The sequence below is a fragment of the Neopelma chrysocephalum genome, unplaced genomic scaffold (assembly GCF_003984885.1).
Source record: "Neopelma chrysocephalum unplaced genomic scaffold, ASM398488v2 Primary Assembly neopelma1_23b, whole genome shotgun sequence".
Lineage (NCBI taxonomy): Eukaryota > Metazoa > Chordata > Aves > Passeriformes > Pipridae > Neopelma > Neopelma chrysocephalum.
The window spans coordinates 14197437-14217446 of NW_020897692.1; the positions used below are offsets into that span (position 1 = coordinate 14197437).

The window sequence follows — 20010 nt, forward strand, 5'->3', positions numbered from 1 at the left end:
AGCTTGAGTCATTATTTATGAGCACAGTACAAATCTCTTCCAAACTAGAGTGTTCAAAAGACATATAGAGGAAACCTCACTTTAGGTAAAAGGGCTATTCCAGTGTGTGATAAGACAGTTATATATTACTAATATTTTTAAAGAAGAACCCTCAGAATGTATTTTTTTTTGTAATTCAATAAATCCTATTACTTAGTATGAATGCATAACAGAGGAGAAAATAGAAATAGCCTTATATATTCAAGCATTTTCTCCATTTTCACAAAATCAGTTTCTAATACTCCATGGTGAGATCTTATTCATTAATGGTATTAATTTAAAATGGTAATAAAGGCTTCCATAATCAATTCCTAAAGAGCTCATAAGCTATGAAAACTCATTGCTCTTCTATAATTAACTATTTTATCCCATTTTTATTTCTGCATTTACTCCCATTCAAGTCTTTTGTTTCCTGGTTTTTAAATTTTGGGCAGTTGAAGAGGGCATGAGTGGATTCTTGTGGCAGTTTGGTTTTTCACTTTGTTTTGTTTGTTTTGCTGTTTTTTCTAATTCAGGTGCCTATTATCTGTAGAATGGATTAAGAATAGCTGAAGAAGACTTTAACTATGCCTCTTGGAAGCAGGATAATGTAGGATATTCCCAATGCTGGGGTCTTGCTTCCTAGTCTTATTTCTTGTAGTGTACCAAATTCGATAGGCTTCAAGAGAGTATGAACTCTTATTTGAAGTACCATCAGAAATAGGCCTGTGGGCTTCTAATCACTCATTCTATTCTTGGTCAGGTAGTCACTCATATCCAATCACAGCATGAGATTTCTTTGTCTCAGGAAAGACTTTGCCCTGTTTATCCAAATAAAGTAAAAAAACCCAAACAACACTTCAGATGACACTAGTCCAAATTAACCAATTACTAGCTAAAGCAAACAATTCTACATCAAATAATTAGGCAGACCATTTTCTGCTTCCAGATCAAAAGAAGATAATTAGTAATGAGGAGCATACTTCATAATATTATACAGACTATGTTTGGGTCATTAGATCATCATCTAATCTGCCTTTTTACATATAACAGTCCATTAAGCTAGCAACAGACACACTTTAAAGAGATTAAAATGTGTTAGTTAGACTCAAGGAGTTCAGTTTTCAGAAAATGAAACTATATGTCAAGGGTAGAGAATAGGCTTTAGAAACTTCTGCTACAGCAGTAATTGATTTGGCAAAATGGTCTGAAAAGCCAAACCATGTCTATCCAACACAGGGGAGAAAATCCTCCAAATTCCGAAAATTTAATCTGGAATTAGAGAAAGTAAGGAAATTCCTCCCCATTAACTAAAATCTGGTGATCAGTATGTGACCAAGAACTATCCAGAAGGAACTAGATTTTATTAAAATGTATGACTTTACTTCATCTCTATCCACAAGAAAAAAGACACTTTGAAGAATTTCTTTGTTATTATCTCCTCTTTCTTAAGGAGACATTTAACAAATTGCACATCATTGGGCAAAATATTCCTTCTTAGCTGCAAGGATGACTTAGCAGTCCTGAAACACCATGCTTGACTAAAACCATTTTCTTAATGCAAAGCTGCAGGTACTGCAAGTACATTACAACAATGCAAGAAAACTAGAACAAAATCTGATATACAATCTGTGATGTTTCTTTTTCTGTTGATCAAGTTATTGCTTGATCCTCTAGGTTATGATTCCAGAAGGCAAAGTATACCTATCTATCACTTTGCATTTTCTACTTATAGTGCTCTAGGAAGAATAATCCTAATTAGGTTCTTTAAGTATTATTATTAGAGCTAAGCAAATAATTTCCCAAAGGTTTATTTCATGGATTTGGGCATTTTTGTCCCTTAATATGTTCAATGAATAAATTTTCATATTAGTCAACCAGCTGTATAAGCTGGTCAAACAGTATTTGCTGAATTCATTTGATGACTGATTTATATCAAATATTGGATAAATTATTCATGACTAATTGGTTCCATTATTCAAAGAGATCTAATTGTTATCCTGAGTTTTAAAAGGAACCTGTATTCCATAGTGCACAAGGTAAAATAAACTAATGGAAGTGCAGGCTGTACATTTGTGGCATAGCTGAAGTGCACCATTCTATTAACTGCTTTTACTCGAGCTCCTACACATGAATTGTGTAGGGCACTGTGCCCTTGAAAGACATAAACTAACTGCAGATATTCACAAGACAAACCATTCCCCTTACTATTTCATCATGTTCAAGTGCATAAGTCTCTTCAGAAGCCCTGTAGTTATTATATTTTTACCATGCCAGGGATTTTCTGTGCTGTCCTATGGAGAGGTAGGAACATTAAGATGGAAAAGTGGCTAGACACTAACTCAGAAGACTGGAGATAAATTTCCTGCTTAATTGGTCTCACTCAGTTCCCCATCAACAAAAAATGGAGATGTGGTGCACTAGCTGGGTTTCTGCTACTTTAATACTGCTTATTAAGGGTGGAACTTTGTCCCATGTCACGTCCAGGTGAGTAACAGAAAAAATTGTAAAAATAAAAGAAGCTTTGTGCATGAGGCAGTGAATCTACTGTAGTTACATACAGTAAGGAAACAGTTTTCAGGGGTCAATCACCTGTGGTTACGTGGTAAAATTCTACACTATATATAGCAGAGAATTCTGGTTCCCTCAAGTTAAACTCTTTATCCCTCCTCTGCCCCAGAAAACTATGCTTTTATTGCCTGCTGACAATGGTCTCTCTGCTATGGTATCCTCTAAGGGATGGTAGGCATTGTTTGGGAGAGTCCTCACTGTTATGGTCTTAAATGATGTCAGGGAGCATGCTAACAGATACACAGCTAAACAGTGTAGATGACTCCAAGGACAGTTTTTAAGCTTGGGCAGTCACCCTGTTTAGTTTTATTTATTAGTGTAACTAAGCTTCCAGTCCAGCACCTGTATAGCCAGGTTAGCAGGGTCTATGGCCAAAGCAGTATTTTCTGGCTCCTATCATACGAAACACTTTTCTTTATAGAGTATTTTCTTAGGCACAGCATCATGTGTATTCTACTACATGATTTCTGGGCTGGTTCTGGATCATATGTGTCTTGTTTGGAGGGCAAAGAGACAGGCACCTGTCTGTATTCTATGCTTTAATGTATTAAGTATTGTAAGTACGCATATCAACTGCTTTAAATCAACTTCAGAAACATCGGGTTTTTTGAAGACCTACTTTTCTTTTATGTATTTCAGATAATAAATGAAAAGAATTCCGCTCAGACTCAGATTTTATGGGAACACTCACAGAACTGAGTGACAACCCCCACTCCTGGTCTGAGTTAGTAAAATAATTTTATTGGTAAATTAAGCACACTGAGGCATCTCATAATTGCTTTCATAAGCACACATATTTATTATAGCAACACCGTCTGTCAGCAGCTTCCTTATAAAGCCCTATTTTCAGGGATTTATGGAACTAACATATGTATCGTGGGGGGGACAAGCCTACATTTGCAGGGCGATGACCTTATAGGTCGTTACCTCTATTTTCTCTGATTCTTTAAATATGCTGTGTTGTTCACTTTGAGAAGGAGTAAGATGTAAGATAGGCCAGTTTTCTTTGTGAACAGCTCCCAAGTGTAAAAGGAATCCACTTTTCTCCTTTAATTTGTATACATATAACCTGGACTGAAATTTTGTGTAGCATTACGATATGTTTAGGTGCTTGTGTAATTTTAAAGAAGCTTTACCTATTTTTAAATGTTCTTTGGCAAAAAGAATATTTCACAGTGTGGTCTATTAATATTTAATATTTTGAAAAAGGAAATATAGAAGAAAATATAAATCTGATCTGGGTTAGAAATGCCTTCTTTTGTTCAACCATGACCCCTTCCTGCCAGGCAGACTTGCAGCTCTTGAAAAACTATCAGTGCCTCACCAAAAGTTAGTCAGTCAAGTCAAACTACTGAATAGCATGAAACAGCATTTCTCACTCTTTGCGTTGCAAACTAGCTTAGACATAATATATTCAGCTGCTGCAAAAGAAACAAATACCAAAAATATTAAATGCAAAACAGTTACAGACAACTCAATGCATTTTTTGAGCACCAACATTAAGAGGAAAGACAAACATGCAGAAAGCTATATAAAATAGAAAAGTTTCTATGTAGTAGGGAAAATTCCTTTGACAATCTATTCTGTCTTGTTTTAAAAATTATTCTTGCTTTGGCCTTCCCTGAAACTGAATCCTAGGCCCCAAATAAGTTGGATCTAATGAAACAGAAATGCAGCTCAAAGGTATTAATCAAAGTCTTCTCTAAGTAGCAATCCAGATTTGAGGGATGACAGCCAGGTTACTGCTTTTTAAGCCCCCAAAGATTTTTAAACATGTTACAGAAATGTTGCACTTGGTTGAGAGGTTGGGAAGTTATGAAGCACAGGGCTAAATTAGTGTCCCTCTGCTGAATGATAAATGGAGCAGTGGCCTTTGGAAAAGGAGTCAGAGTAATAAGAGTGTCAGTAAAATATATCATGCAGGCAAAAACCATTGTCCATGAGAACCTTCAAAGGCGCGCTTCCCACTATAGTATTAACCTGGCTGAATGCTTCGGCTACGGAATTAGAGTGTAGTCAATATACCTAGCATATACCATGGTGGTATATTTCTAATTCACAGTGTATTACATTCATGCAGTTAAATGTATTTAGGCAGTAGATAAATGTATAATGCATATGCTTGCAAAGAAACTTTTTGTTAGGCATACTATAAAACATCACATAATAATTCTTCATCTACAGTTACTTTATTTTTCTCCAAGACACTGCAATAGCTTTACCCTATAATCATTTCCTATTGTTACATTCAAAGGTGAAGTTCTAAATTCAATAGCAAAAAGAAATATCGTTCCTGGTTTTCTAGTCTGCAATTAAAGAATTCATGGTATTATAAAATTCTCAGCAAGTCATTCCTCTAGAAAATCTTATTTATTCATATCTCATTTTCTAATAAACCAAAATATGTCTTACCTCTGAAAAAATTACCCCTATAAAAATTTCACACAATGGATATGAAAGAAGGGAATCTGATTCATTTTTCCACTTCTACAGTAAAACAAAGGTTATTTCACAAATGCCAGCAATATAAAAGATCCAAATAATATCCATTAATATAAATTATTATTTCTCAGGTCTATTTTCCTCTTGGCATTTCTTATCAGAAATCCAAGAGTAAAGTAGTTTTTTTTGCACACCAATAATTAGTAATGAATAAACAGAGCAAGTACTAAAGCTGGCTTTGCACCTACTGAATGCTGCAAGTGTCTGTACTCATTTGATATGCATCTAGCAAAGCTTGGATGTTCCCAAAAGGCCACTCCATGAACACTGAGAGAGCAGCGTCTGCTAGTGGTGCCTGTAAGACACAATGAAGACAGAAAATATTTATATAAGTCAGAGCAATTGGCAAGAATGAACCTTATTTAAACTATATTTCATGCTTTTTTAAAAGCACACAGAGAAACAATTTCATGTAATGATCATCAGTATATAGAGATTAGTGTAAGATTCCAAAATACATTTCAATGTTTACTTGATCACTTTTTATCATTGTTTTCTTAAAAATTTTTATGTTTTGCTTCATTTTCATCACTTTGCCTGGTAGGTCCAGTCAAATGGATTTTTCCTCAGCTTTTTGCCTATGAATATAATGCACATATGTATGTTTATACATATATATATCTCCCATGCATATATGTAAGCTATGAGACAATATATGTACATGTGAATATATGTATGCATATGCATAAGTAAATATGTGGAGTTTATATAGATACATTCACATATATGCATTTTTACATTAATCTAGTAATGATTTCTCTAAGACACAATGCAAAATATTCCTCTCCTTTTTTGTCATCATAAAATTTCAAACTAGTACTGTACCTGTGGCATTGAGAGGACATCGATTGAATGCCATGTCCCCAGCTGGGGTCCTTTTCCACACCATTGACATCAAATAGTCTTCAGGACATATTTCATAAGGCGCTGTCAGAAAAACAAGTGTTCAATCTTATCCTATTTTTTCCTGAGATATGTATGTTAACATAATTTGGCTTAATTTTAAGTTTGAAGTATAAAAATGCAAAAATGAGAACCCTGCAATTTTTGTATATCTGTCTTTGTGATGGTATTTATTTCATATAACCTGTGCCATTATTTTCTCCAGAAAACAAGTACTCTTTTGGTTGTAGCTACAATGTTAATAGGTTTGAATCTTTCCTTGTTTCTCTATTTTGATCAATAACATTAAGCATCTATCAGAAGATGACACTTAAAATGTGATAAGCTATGATGCTTATCTTACACTAAAATTTGTAAATATTTTTCTAAAATTGAATCTGTATGTGAAAGAATCAGTTCTGAAACCACAACTGAACCATTAAATGTGTTAAAGGTGCTAAATGAGAGCTGTATATTCCAAAGACTAAAAACCAGGTCATTTCTTTGAAATGTGTTTCAGTACAAGTTGGTAATTAAGCAAGTGTAGTCAATAATGTGGGACTGAGTGGTTATAAAAAAAAATAACCTTTTAAAGGGAGAAAATATTGTCACAATTTTGTAGTAACAGAGCTGCATGGGGGAAAAAAGCTTCAGCAAATTCTTCATGTTTTATTTTACATGGTCACAACTACAGATTTCTTTTCATATTTAACTGTAGATTCCAGTTCATGATTTTTGAGTAAATTGAATTAACAGAAAACCTCTGGCTGGAGTCGTCTCACAACTTACAGCACTGACATGCTAGTTACCGAAATCTAATTCATTCCAAGTTCAGCAGAGAAAAGACAAGAATTGTTTATTATTATAATTATATGTATTCCTGGAAAAATATGTAATCCCACTGTATTTCAGCAAAATGGTTACAAAGTAAGAAAAAGAAAAAAGAAAGCAAATTTGCTCTAGCAGATGGTGTGATAAGGCAGAAGGTAATTCAGTGATTCACCCATGGTTGCATGGGAAATCTCTAGCACAGGCAGGGACAGACTACAGATTTTGCCCATCCCATTATCTAACCCATAAAATCATCCATCTTCCCTGTTTTGTACTTCTGCGGATGGAAGTGTGAGCAGGGGAACTGAGTAGACTTTTGCACAAAGCTGTATCCTCAAAGCTGTAGAGGACAAAGAATACCTAGCAGATGGCTCAGTAATACTAATATGAATCACAGTTGGGCAGAAAAATTGCTTGCTAAATTTGCCTCACCATCAGCATTCCTGAATCGTAAATCAAGACAGTTGGTGCTGCTAAAAAAGCAAGAGATCCATTAACAGCAAAACCTAAAGAAAGTTAGTTATGTTCATAATCTAGAATACTAGCCCTGCTTCAGATATGCCTAAAGAGTGAATGCATCAGGACAGTGTTACAATGTGAAAAGTCAGATTTTGATAAACATAAGCCATCTGGTGACATAAGCAAATGCAATTACCATTCTATTATGACCTTATAAACCAAAGAAATGTTATGTTTTGGGGAGCGTAAATTAACATAATAAGGAGGTAATATTATAAATTATATAAATTTGCTAGGGCTTAGAGCTCTTTGAGAAGTATATTTTTCATGCAGCTGTGACCATTGCAAACGTGTTGTGTTCACTAATCAGTATTTTAGGTGTTGATTCTCAGAACTAAAACTCTTATTTTTTTCCACATACTGAATGCTAAGTGTGGGTTTTTTCTGGAAAAAAATATAAACATGCATCTATTTGCACACATATACAGTATATTTTCTTTTTTGTGTTAGCAAGTCACAGGTAATATCAGAGATTGCTCATCTATTTGGAAGGATACTAGTGTGCTTTGCATTACAGCTTTCAGAATTCAAGATTATATTTCAACTTCAGGTTAGTACCAGAGATAAACTGTGCACCTGTGTGTTGTGTTCAAAGAAAAAAGCACTCCCAAGACTCAGAGTTACCAGGAAAGAGGTGTGGGAGCAACTTGGTATCACTTAGCCCAGGTAACGAAGTTTTCCTGGTCCCTGGATGACCCTTGGCTTTTCAATGCCTTGTACAAATATCCTGGATCAAGGAACACTGTGCATAAAAAATATAAACCAGTTCTTCCCAAAGCTAAAGTATATCTGACAGAGCTTACTCATCAGACATCCACCCACATTAAAGCATCTGTGAGGCTCCAACCCATTGTTGCTCATGAAGACATAGTCACACTGGAGTGGTATCATATCTGAGTTAAAAAGCATTGCTGACCCTGCTGGCTCTGCTCAGACCAGTTCAAGTATTTCTGTTACTATGGCACAATTAATTCATAGCACACCCACAGATAATGTGATTTCTCAGTACAAAACCACAGAGCACTGCTAAAATTTAGAAGCAAACAGCAAATACTGAGGTAAATTTGATATAACTGGCAAATAAAAAGCAGATCTCTTTCACTGATGATGTGTTTCAGCAATATCTTCCCACACAGAGCATGTACTCAAATTTACCACGTTATACCCCTCTAATGATAGGCCTGAATTCATCCCACCTAAGCACAAACATTCAACAAAGTCAATGGTCTAGATCAATGGTCTAGAAGCACAGTCTTCTGACATTACTGGAGAGATGACGTGAACCTCCAAGAGGCAATTGACCCACTCAGAATCAGTGGAAGCTCTGTATTACACACAGACAAAGCAAGAGACGCACAATCTTACAGAGTTTACCATCTACCTAGGCAGGAAACAAATGCAGGAAAGGGTAATATGAGGGTGAAGCAAGTTAGCCTAAGGCATACAGTAGCTCAAATGTTGGTAGAACTACTGCTCCTCTTGTAAATCCTAATTCAATGCCACAGGCAGTATTATCTTAAACAAAGACAACAGAAAAAAATGCTTTTGAACGTCTTAAAAGAATAATGTTGTAATCAGAGACAAAACAAAACAAAAAGGTTTAATTTTATCATTCAGTTGTCGCCAATTATTTGAATTTTTTACCTTCTCATATTCTATCTCATCTAGCTAGTATTACTCTGAAGAAAACTTCTAGCTTCAGTCGGAAATTATTAGCAAATCTTTAGTAGCAGTTGTGCACTCTTGTCTTTTTATTAATAAACAAGATAGTCTAGCATTGTTTTCAGTAGTATTTTAGTTTGAATAGTTCCTGTATTAGGTTTCCTAACACTGACAATATGCTTATGAGGAAAATGTTGAGAATCTCTTTTCAGTAAAATCTGGGTAAAGCATTACTACTGGAAACATACATAGAGTCAATATAGATTTAACTATTATGGAATTAAGTATTTCTGGAAACCAACACTCTATTATTGGAGCCTAATATATTCTTAAAGTTGTCATAAGAACATGGTCCTATTTTTAAAAAATAAATTTCCAGAAGTTTTCTATCCTGAATAACGCTGTACTTTGTTCATTGTCATATCTCTTAGTTTTTGATGGAAATTACCTTATTTCTCCCACATGTTCTTGTAAAAGTTTCTGATCAACTCGCCATGTAATACCTTACCATATGTCAACTTCAATTTCTTTTGTTACCTAGCTGTCTTCATCACTCTTATGGGACAGATCTAGTGTTCATTCATCTTGTGTAAGTTTTCTGCAGTGACTCCAGAGTAACTAGCCACTTAACAAACCTAAAAGGTTTTTTTACTTTCTCTGATTTGTTTCCAATTTTCTGAAGTTATCCTTCATAGAAAAACACTTTGAGTGCAGAGTACTGCTGACCTACTAGGAGTGAAATTCAACATTAGACATTTGGAATGCAACAAAGGATAAATGACTGAAACCAAAATATCTTTATATCTTTGTTTTTCGTTCCCAGAATACTGCACAATGGAAGGAAAAACCCAGTATTAAAATTTATATCTGTGAATAAAAACAAATCACAAAAAAAGATACTCCAAATTTGTCCAGATACCAAACCGTTTGAGAAACCAACTTTCAGATGATAGTTCTGAGCCTCCCTTCCTTAACACTGCTTATATTCAGCTTCTACAAATGTAATTCAGTCCCTGCCCAAAGCATTTGAAAACAATCACTGAGAAACTATGATATGTTCAGATAATACAGAACACAAAATACAAAGTGTCCAGTCAAGATTTTCAGTCAGTAAACAGCTCTGTTTCATAGCATCTTATTAAGATCAGCCACCGTACTAGGAAAAGGCTTTATTCTCCTTTTGCTTCCACAGTTTAAAGTCAGCCATAATTTAACTTTTTGTAAGTCTATAGACCTCTGGGGGATAAAAGAAGGTGCAGCTTCATCCCCTTTACAAAAATATTACACAGGTTTACAGAGCTGAGGATCTGGTCTTATACAAAGCAATGCTAATACAAGAAAAAAAAATTCAACATTTTAGTTTCTCATGTTCTCAATGGTTTACATGGGAAAAGAAACCACTGGGAAGAAAATAGCTTTTCTGAGATATTTTAGGACTATGGAAGAAAAGTAGAAAAATAATGAAATTTGCTTATAATTTGAACAATTGTCTCAGTATAGTACTTTCAAATTTTGCTTGGTCTTTACACAGTGTAAATCAGCACATAATTCTATAAAATTCTAGTAAATTATCCACTCTCTCCATTTAAATCTGAGACACTTTAGTAAATGTCAGTCTAGATGCAGATAAATTAAATCTGTTATTCATGTACAATCATCTGCACAAGTGTAGCTTGTTAAAAGGTGATTTAGGTTATGGTTTTTATAAGCACACTGATTTTAATCCGGAATTAATCAAGTAAATAAATAAATTTACCAAATGGCGAATAAAGCTCTGCATGCATTTGACTTGTAAATACATCTGTAAAATATTTTATTAACAGCAGGTGGCAACCTTTGAAAATTGGACTGCAGAAGCATGGTTTTACTTTTATATACACAAATGTTAATTATTTCGAGAATGGTTTTATAAGCAGAAGCTGGTTCATCTGAATGTCTGCTTATTAAGAAGGTCCATATTAACCTTCTTTTAGTGTTGTGGTTTTATAGAGGAAGTCTGCATTACCTATGGAAATTACAGTTTCTTTAGGAATTCAACACAAATTCTGTTTTGTACTGCTTTTCAAATAATGAAAGTTTTATTAAAATTAAAGACATTATTTAAAAAGCAAGTTAAATACTTAAATACTACAGTAAAGTGTTTTAACTTTATAACTACAAATAGTCTTTTTGTTGTTCTTCAAATGCAGTGTGATTTGTTGTTCTACTGTACTGAAAATACCTTGAAAACTGTTCTTTGATGGCTATCAAGGGATAAACATGCTGCCCATGAAAACATAGTCTTGATAACATAAAATTCACATCTGATATATTTCTCACTTCCTGACCCAAAACATCTGTGCTGTTTAAGCAAAATGTCCAGAAGTCAAATCACTAGATTGATTTTTTGCTTCTTCTTGGCTTGCAGTTCAGATCACATGATTTCCCAAGTGAACAGCTAGAACATCTTACCCTACTTACACCTTATTTTGTTATCTTTCACCTATCCAACAATGCATTCTTTTACTAGGACAATGTGTCTTGACCGATAAATATTACTTGATTCACCAGTTATTCTTCTTTATTCACCATTTTTTAAGAAGCTTAAAACTACACTTTTATTAGCTTTCAGTGAGAAAGACTTAAATCTATTGGGAGGGCAAAGAAAAAGTGCTGCAAAGTAATATATTTAAGCATTATATTAAAACAGGAAAGATGCGCCTTTTTAAATTACTTTCCTTTTTAGAAAATGTTGCTCATGTATTCATTCATTCTCTACAGTATGGTAAGGCTGACTTCTTCCCTTATTTTTACTGCAGTGGAATTTATTCCAAACGTATTACAAAGATGTCACTTGTACACTGGATAACAGGAATTCCATGATTTAAAAAAACAGCTCTGGTATTCTCAGAAATAGTGCATTCAAAGAGAATTTCTGTAGCAAATCTTTGGCATTCCAAATACTATAGGCATTCCTAGGAAATAAAATATTTTTTATAAGTTTTTTACTATGGTACTGTGCTTTATTTAAAACGTGATGCAGTGCTCATATATCCAATTGGGCTAATTTCACACCTAGCTAGATAAACACTACTGAGAAAAACATCAGAAACTTGTCTAAAGCAAGGCCAGATATGGCTCTTTACAGCTATTGCTCTATGGACATTGATCTTCTCCTTCCTCAAGATATCCATTAAAGTAAGCCATACTGTAGTGTAAATAATAACAGAGATTATATTTTCATCTCACCAGGACACCTCTGTTCACTGCACCGTCTAACTTCCTCTCCAGTTCCTTCACACTGTTGCCCAGTCACAGCAGCACCTTGACAGATCCTTATCCGCCTCTCCCAGCCACCATCACAGGATTTGGAACAGCCACTCCAATGGCCCCACTGGTTCCACTGGCCATTTGCTGTTTGGAAAAATATAATTCAAGTGGTGACAGGATTAAAGTCATAAAGGAGAATATATAAGTTGTTCTTTACTTGGGTAAGAAAAGAAAGCCCCTCCAGATATAACTAACAGTGACAGAAGTGGTACATGTGGGCTCATGGAAGATGAGGAAGTCTATACTGGTCTCCTAAATATGGGATTGTTGTCTAAATGACTGGCATCTCAAGACAGACTAAAAAGAACTGGCACACATTAATTTTCACTTGGTCTGCAAAACTGACATTCATCTTTTTTTTAATTTACTTGTATACTGCTTTTGTACAGTAATGATACACATTTAAAATGTGCATAAGTACCTTTAAAAAACTAAATAAAAATATTTTTGAATGTGATATTTTAAGATCTTGATTTTTACATTCTCTGACAGAGAAAATGAGGCTTAAAGGTAAGTACACACATAATGTACACAACCTGAAAGGCTGCTTTAGTACTGTCAGAAGATCATGAAGTAGTCTCAGCGCAAAAGTGAGTCAGTTCATATACATTTGCTTTCATGAGAAACTTAAGTTTTTTCGGCTTCAAACTAGGCTGCCTAAAACTGCTGAATGTCCTTTAAACAGCAATAAAACCATAAAGCAGCATGTGCAGCCTGTCATGTAGCCTTTCACGGTTAGCTTTTCTTTAGCTTTTTACCTCATCAAATAAATAAGAATGAGGACCCAGGCCTCAGAGAATCACAAAAGAATAGTTAGGGTTGTAAGGGACCTCTGGAGATCATCTAGTCTCCAACCCCCTGGCAAGGCAGGGTCACCTAGAGCAAGAGGGAGACTCCACGACCTCCCTGGGCAGCCTGTTCCAGTGCTCTGCCACCCTCAACATAAAGAAGTTCTTCCTCATGTCAAGGTGAAATTTCTTGTGTTTCAGTTTATGACTTGAGTTTTAGCCTCCCTCTGGGGGTGCCTGCTCTGCCCCCTGCAGCCCGCCGAGCCCAGCCTGCCATGTGCCCCCTGTCCTGCGCTGGACCCGCTCGGTACTCACCCGTGCACTCGGGGTTGTAGCACTCCCGGCTCTCGGCCCAGGGTCCTCTGCACTCGGAGCCGCCGTGGGCGGCCGCTGTGCACTGCCGGCTGCGCTGCTGGGTGCCATTGGAGCAGGTCACTGAGCACTGGCTCCACGAGCTCCACTCCTGCCACTGTCCGTCCACTGCCGCCGTGGGCACAAAAGAGATGGACACAGCAGAGTTACCAGGCAGGTGACCACAGCACCTCAGGCTGGGCCCAGCCTGGTTTCTTACAGCAATCAAATATAGAGGCTGACATTATGAGCTGCTTTAAAATAATTTAAAACTGTTTTCCTTTTTCTTCAAGTAAAGAGCGTTCCCTTTCCTCTAATTGTACACTAATATAACAAAGGATAAATAATGATTTTGGTCACATACATTTTGAAGGGCCTTATTAAAAAGAAGGCCTTATAAAAAAGACTAGTCTTTTTAGGCAAAAGTGAGGACCGGTCTTGTATGATGTAAACTCAGAGCCCTTTGAAGTGATTTATCAGAGTTGCAGTGATAGTTCAGATGAGTTAGGTTATAAGATTATTGGTCCTGACCATGAAACTATGTGCCTTTATTGAATAGGAAAAGGAAAACGGGAGTTACCACTTTGCCTCACAGAGTTTCCCTCGTATATACTTACAATGCTGAATATACTTTTATTATTCATCCTCCCTGTAAAGTAAACGATCTTAGTTCTTCAACATTCTTTTGAGGAAAATGTAGGAGGACAGAAACAGCCTGTCTTCCTTATTGGGTCTGCTGCTGTGTTTGCATGTCATGCAATCTTTTTTCTGAATTTGGCAAGTTAAATGTCTAAACAATATGGATATGATGATCAGTTCTGTATTTAGTAATTTGTATTAGTGCGTGCATTTGAGTGTGGATGCATACTCTTCCAAGTAAAGGTTAATGACTGTTATTTTTACTTTTGTATATCAGACAGTGTCTTGGGGTAAATGAAAAATATTAAAAACCAAGATAATAAAAAATGTATCCCAATTCAGATTCCATACAAATGAAAAATTATATGGTTTATAATACATAAGACATATACTAGACAGCATGTTTGAAACAGGTAAGCATTATGGGATGATTTATGACTAATTGTGCTAATTCAGAATCCAGCATCCATATAGATTTCAGCAATCATCAGTTCCTTATTGCCCTTGCAGTTACCCAATATAAACTCAAAATGTAGGTTTTAATACAATTTTGATTAATACTCGTCCTTGAAAACCTAGTTTTAAAACTATTAGTGCTATAAAAGCACCACTGCTGAAAACAAGGAACTTCATTTGGAGCACTTGCCAATTCCTGGTTTCAGGATTCCTCTAAGGCAGGGTTGGAATAGCAGCTCCCTAAGTTGAAGGTGTTAATAATTAAAATAGGAAGCAGAATCTTTAAGTTAGTTTTTAAACATACAGTTCTGTATGGGTGCACCACTCTTCAGTGAAGTATGGAGGTGAACTATTTTACTATTGTCAGACATGAACCATAGAACATTTCAAAGATACTCTCTGTATCTCTAATGCCAAGAATCTCAACAAACAGTGAATTGGAGAGTTTCTGAGGCTTTTCCCTAAAGTCCTATATTAAATATTCTATGTAATGCCTTATTGTGAACCACCTCTCAATGCAGATGCTTCCGAAGCTATGAAGTTGATCTCTGATAATTTATTCTGCAGAAAATGGAAATCTTTCCAATCATGGAAGCTAGCCCCACTCATTAATCACAAAAGCTTTATGTGAAGAGGAAAAGATTGTGGAAATTACGTTTCAATGCATCTTCTTCAGCTTTATTCATGGCTATATAGTATTATTTAGGGTAGGAAAGATCAAATCAATTATTATACTGTCTTTGGAGAAAACTCATTCTGTGGCTTCTCATATATATTTCATACATCTCCCTTTATCTTTAGGAGCAAATAGCATATGAGTTTTCTGTTTCAGAAATACCATTAAAAATAAACAATTCAGGATGAAGATTCCCTCATAAAGTTGACCATGCAAATTGCAGCAAATCCTAACATTGAGAAAAGATTTAAAGTGATACTTTTAAAGGTAACAGTATGTAACTTCCTCTGAAAGTCATTTACATACAAATAACTGTTCAAAATCCAGAATTCTCAAATAATTGTTTATTTTGACAGATCAGTCGTAATATTTTTTGTGTTTCTTTGCAATACTGAAGTGAATTGAATGCATTAATTTCTTCTCTCCTGTTTAATTTGTCATTTTTCTTGTTGACAACTCTGCTTCATTCTCTTATATCATGTTAGTTACTTTGGTGCACACACATGTAAAATTGCACAGCTGCCAATTTGGCCAAAAACTGGATTAATTCACAATTTTTGCAGCTAAATTCAACTTTAAGACTTTTCCCCAGATTTTGTCCTAAAGTTGGAGTATGCTTTGCCGACCAGAAGAAAAGCAAGGTTCAGCTTTCATAAAAGTCTATGAAATTTAGTTTTAATTCTGTGAGGCACTAAGTTCCATTTTTTCCTTCATTTCAGTTTTTAAATCATCAAACAACCCTTTGTTCATGAAATGCCCATCAATCTTTTCCAGGAAGAGTGCTGGTCATGGAGAATCTATTTGTAGCAGTGTTGTGAACTGTGGATATTCAACAAATCCACTACATTGTCAGACAGAACTCATGAAAGAAATTTCTCACATTACTGTACTTGACACTTTTTTAATACCCAAGTATTACAATCAGTTCAATAACTATAAATTATTATTTTATATATTATATTATATATTATAAAAGATATTAGAGAGTGTCCAAAGAAGGAAAAAGAAGATGGTAAAGGGCCTTGAGTGGAAGCCTCAAGGCTGGGGAGTGGCTGAGGTCACTTGGTCTGTTCAGCCTGGAGGAGACTGAGGAGAGACCTCATCGCAGTTACAGCTTCCTCGTGAGGGGAAGAGGAGGGGCAGACACTGATCTCTTCTCTGAGGTGACCAGAGACACGATCCAAGGGAATGGCCTGAAGTTGAGTCAGTGGAGGCTTAGGTTGGATATTAGAAAAAGGTTCTTCACCCAGAGAGTGGCTGGGCACTGGAACATGTTCCCCAGGCAAGTGGTCACAGCACCAGCCTGACAGAGTTCAAGAAGCATTTGGACAATTCTCTCAGGCACACGGTGTGACACTTGGGGATGGTCCTGTGCAGGGGTAAGGGTTGGACTCCATGATCCTTGTGGGTCCCTTCTAACTCAGCATATTCTGTGATTTTGTGGTTCTGTGATTACTATAAATAACTTCTTTATGCTTATTGAACTTTTTGTAATACTCAGGTATTATATACACATATATATATGTACACATACATTTAGAAAAATTAGGTCTAAATTAATTATAACCCAGAGACAAAAAAGGTAAAAACCAATTTTGAAAGAATAAATGATTTTTTTAAAGTTAGTTTCAATTTTAGTGGGTGCAAGGTTTAACATGAAGCCCATGCATTTTATTTGGTTAGTGATAGTTTTTGAAATTACAGTAAACTTCTAAGCAAACAATTCAAACAGATACGGTGGACACAAACTGTGTAACCTCTAAATATTTCTCTTTAAGCCACACTCAGAAAGTTGTTTGCCTTTTGGTTCTCCAAGACCCATCCTGAATCAAGATTTCCTGCACAAGATACTGTGCCCTACAGAGACAGTACCTCAAAGAAACTAAAAATTGTTTGCTTGTGTAGTATGTTGAACAGAATAACCATCCTGATTATATACTTTAATCCCAGTCAGAATTATGAACGATATTACCCAACTACTCACTTTGGACAATGTGGGTTTTTTTCCTATGTGCAAAGAGCTATGAAAGAAATGACAAACAACACACATAAAATGCACAGTAACAAAGCAGAGAGTTGCTACATGAGCTCACCAGGGCAGAGTGCAATATTGCAAGGTTTGTGTTGTGTTTCAGGTCCATCACATGATCTTCCCCCATACTGGGGAGGTATACATGACCTTGTCCTAGTTCTTTGGCCTCGACCACATGTGAATGAACACAAACTCCAAGGTGACCATTCCTCCCAAACGCCATGTACTGCAACAAACCAGACAGATTTTAACCAGAAACAGACACACAAGTAACAGAAGGATTTGAAAATAAACAAGATCAATATTTTAAATGGGAATTATTTTTCCAACTTCAAGGAAATCAGTATATAGGTAATCTTTATCATTGGAAAATAAATACTTTTAAAAAGTAAGTTCATTTCAATTTAAAAGGCATATTTTCTCCAAAATATATTTGACTTTGAAACATTTTTTCTAATCTTTAAAGTAATCTCACTTCCACAGTTTCTGTTCTTTCACACTTTTAAGAAAGATGACTTCCCTTTTCAATAGTTATGACATCTTCAATGCCTGATTTGACATGTTTAATAGCCCTGATTTTCAGAAGGCTAGTCTTTGTGAAAATCAGGCATATGCTTTCTGCAACAGGGCAACTCTAAAAACTATAAGCAATCAAAATTAAGCTTTCTTTTGAAATTATAGGAATTATCACATAATTTATTACTGTGTCCCCATCATAACTTGGGGCAGTTATCATACAATTTTTTCAGTTGTTTAAATTCTGGTGGAAATATGGCAGTGCATGTGTTTGATTATATTCCTCAAAAATTCCAAGACCACATCCGCAAAAAAGATATGCACCATTTCCTTACATGAACATATTAATTGATTTAACAGACACAGTAATACATATATCACTCTTAGAAAAATGTTCACTCAACAAACTTCAGATACCTTCAGAGTATACAATAAATTGCAAATATATACCAATATTTTTATATACAAATATTTTATAAAATAAATATAAAGAATCATAGAGCATGAATCTTTCTCTCCCTTAAGTATTTTCAACTGTAGGAGAAATACACAATATCCATGTGAGCTTACATACTAAACACAATCCCTTGACAGAAAAAATTGGAGTTAGAGTCTCAGAAAGTTCTCTATTATACTAGAGTTAAGCATATACTTCTAAAACAATTCCTTACATGCACTGGTAAGACAGTTCTCTACAAACTGAAAAATACTGCAAAAAAATTCACATTACAGAAGAAATAGATTTTGTGGTTTGTCCTCACTTTTTTTCATCACTGTGAAAGAACTTCTCATATATGTTTCCTTTGCCCTGAAGGCACATATCACCTGCCCAGTTTCTACAAATACAACCCTTTTCTTGTAAGGATCAGAATAACATTTCCTGAGGTGAAATTCAGTTACAAGGCTGCAGAAGGACATTCAGCTCCCTGCCATATTATCACAAATTCATCAGTAAGATCAAGGGGAATTCTGCAAGTAGGTAACTTCTACTGCCTTTCATTAAAAGTAAGAAAAATTGTCATTTCAGATGCTATGTTGTGATAAAAAGTTTGTTAGCTAACTTCTGAGAAATTGTACCTGACAGAAAATGTCAAGCTTTATTCAGGGAAGATTTTAACCCACTGAATAACAGCTCAATCGATGAAAGGTTTTTAGCTGGTCATGTACAAGTAGTCAAAAAGAACCACATCCTACATGGCAGTCTTTATTAAAATTATCTTATTCTAAATATCATATCCATCTGCATTATATTAAAACCAAACCCAAAAAACTGAGGAAGAGTCCAAATTAATGTTAAAGTGACAGATTTTGGTCTAGTTAGTTTAGAAAGCTTGATTAACTGTGACACTTTGGTCAAAACCAGAAACCCTAGCTCTTCTAAAACTAGTAAATTGATGACTATATTTGCATGTAACCCTTTAAGTTTCACCTGTTCTCAACAGGCATTATACTTTGACAGCTATGATGATTCAGCTACATGATCTGAAGAATTTTTTTTCTCATTGGCAAAGTATTAGATTTCAAATCCAGACTTATCTTTAAGATTCCCAATTTTTATAATATGTGAGAAATTAATGAGAAACTAATTTATCAGACCAGATTCCAAACAGTAGCCAGTAATAACAATGATATAATTTCATCTCCTGATACCACAATGGTTGATTAAGATGTTCAGATGCAAAAAGAATTTCAAAAAGCATTCAACTAAGCAAAACAAAATTAATCCAAATTATAAAAAGATTATTCTCCAGAAAAATACTAATTTAGAAAGGTCTTGACTCTATGTGGACACGGGGTGAGGTGTTCCAAAGTACACATAAGTTAAAGTCTATTTGGAATTTTGATTTTATGCTGTCAAAATATTCTAAGTTAGTTGTCTTTATTTAGAAACTACAAAAACAAGTGCTGAGGTGCTCTTTAAAGATACTGTCTTAACTCAAAATGTTGTATATTTCTTCTGGCAAGAGTGACTGCATATTAGCAGCAGCACAGAATAATTCTTTCATGATTTTGGATATGAACATTAGACAAAACATTTTGTCCACTTTAGGTGGACTCAAACTTAAAGCAGCCTCTATCTGTTTGTGGTTTAAATGGTCCAAAATCATCTTCCATGACAAATTTTAGCTCGAGTAAAAATTTCACAGTACCTCTCGCATGTATATATCTGAAACTAGTAGACAAATAATAAAGTCAAGGATGGAAAAGGCATAACACCAAAAAACAACCAATGTCAGCAAACAAATATCAATGAGAAT

At 35.2% G+C, this 20010-nt stretch overlaps 1 protein-coding gene across 9 annotated transcripts in view; it reads right to left on the reverse strand.

Annotated features, from left to right (window-relative positions):
- Positions 1-20010, reverse strand: part of ADGRB3 (adhesion G protein-coupled receptor B3) — a 478342-nt gene that overhangs the window by 262167 nt on the left and 196165 nt on the right. For all 9 annotated transcript variants that reach the window (XM_027698015.1, XM_027698043.1, XM_027698023.1 and 6 more), the window contains 5 exons: positions 17298-17462; positions 13398-13562; positions 12214-12378; positions 5917-6018; positions 5280-5386 (listed from right to left, as the gene is read on the reverse strand). In XM_027698015.1, the coding sequence (XP_027553816.1) occupies positions 5280-5386; positions 5917-6018; positions 12214-12378; positions 13398-13562; positions 17298-17462 (704 nt within the window). The remainder of the gene's footprint in view (positions 1-5279; positions 5387-5916; positions 6019-12213; positions 12379-13397; positions 13563-17297; positions 17463-20010) is intronic.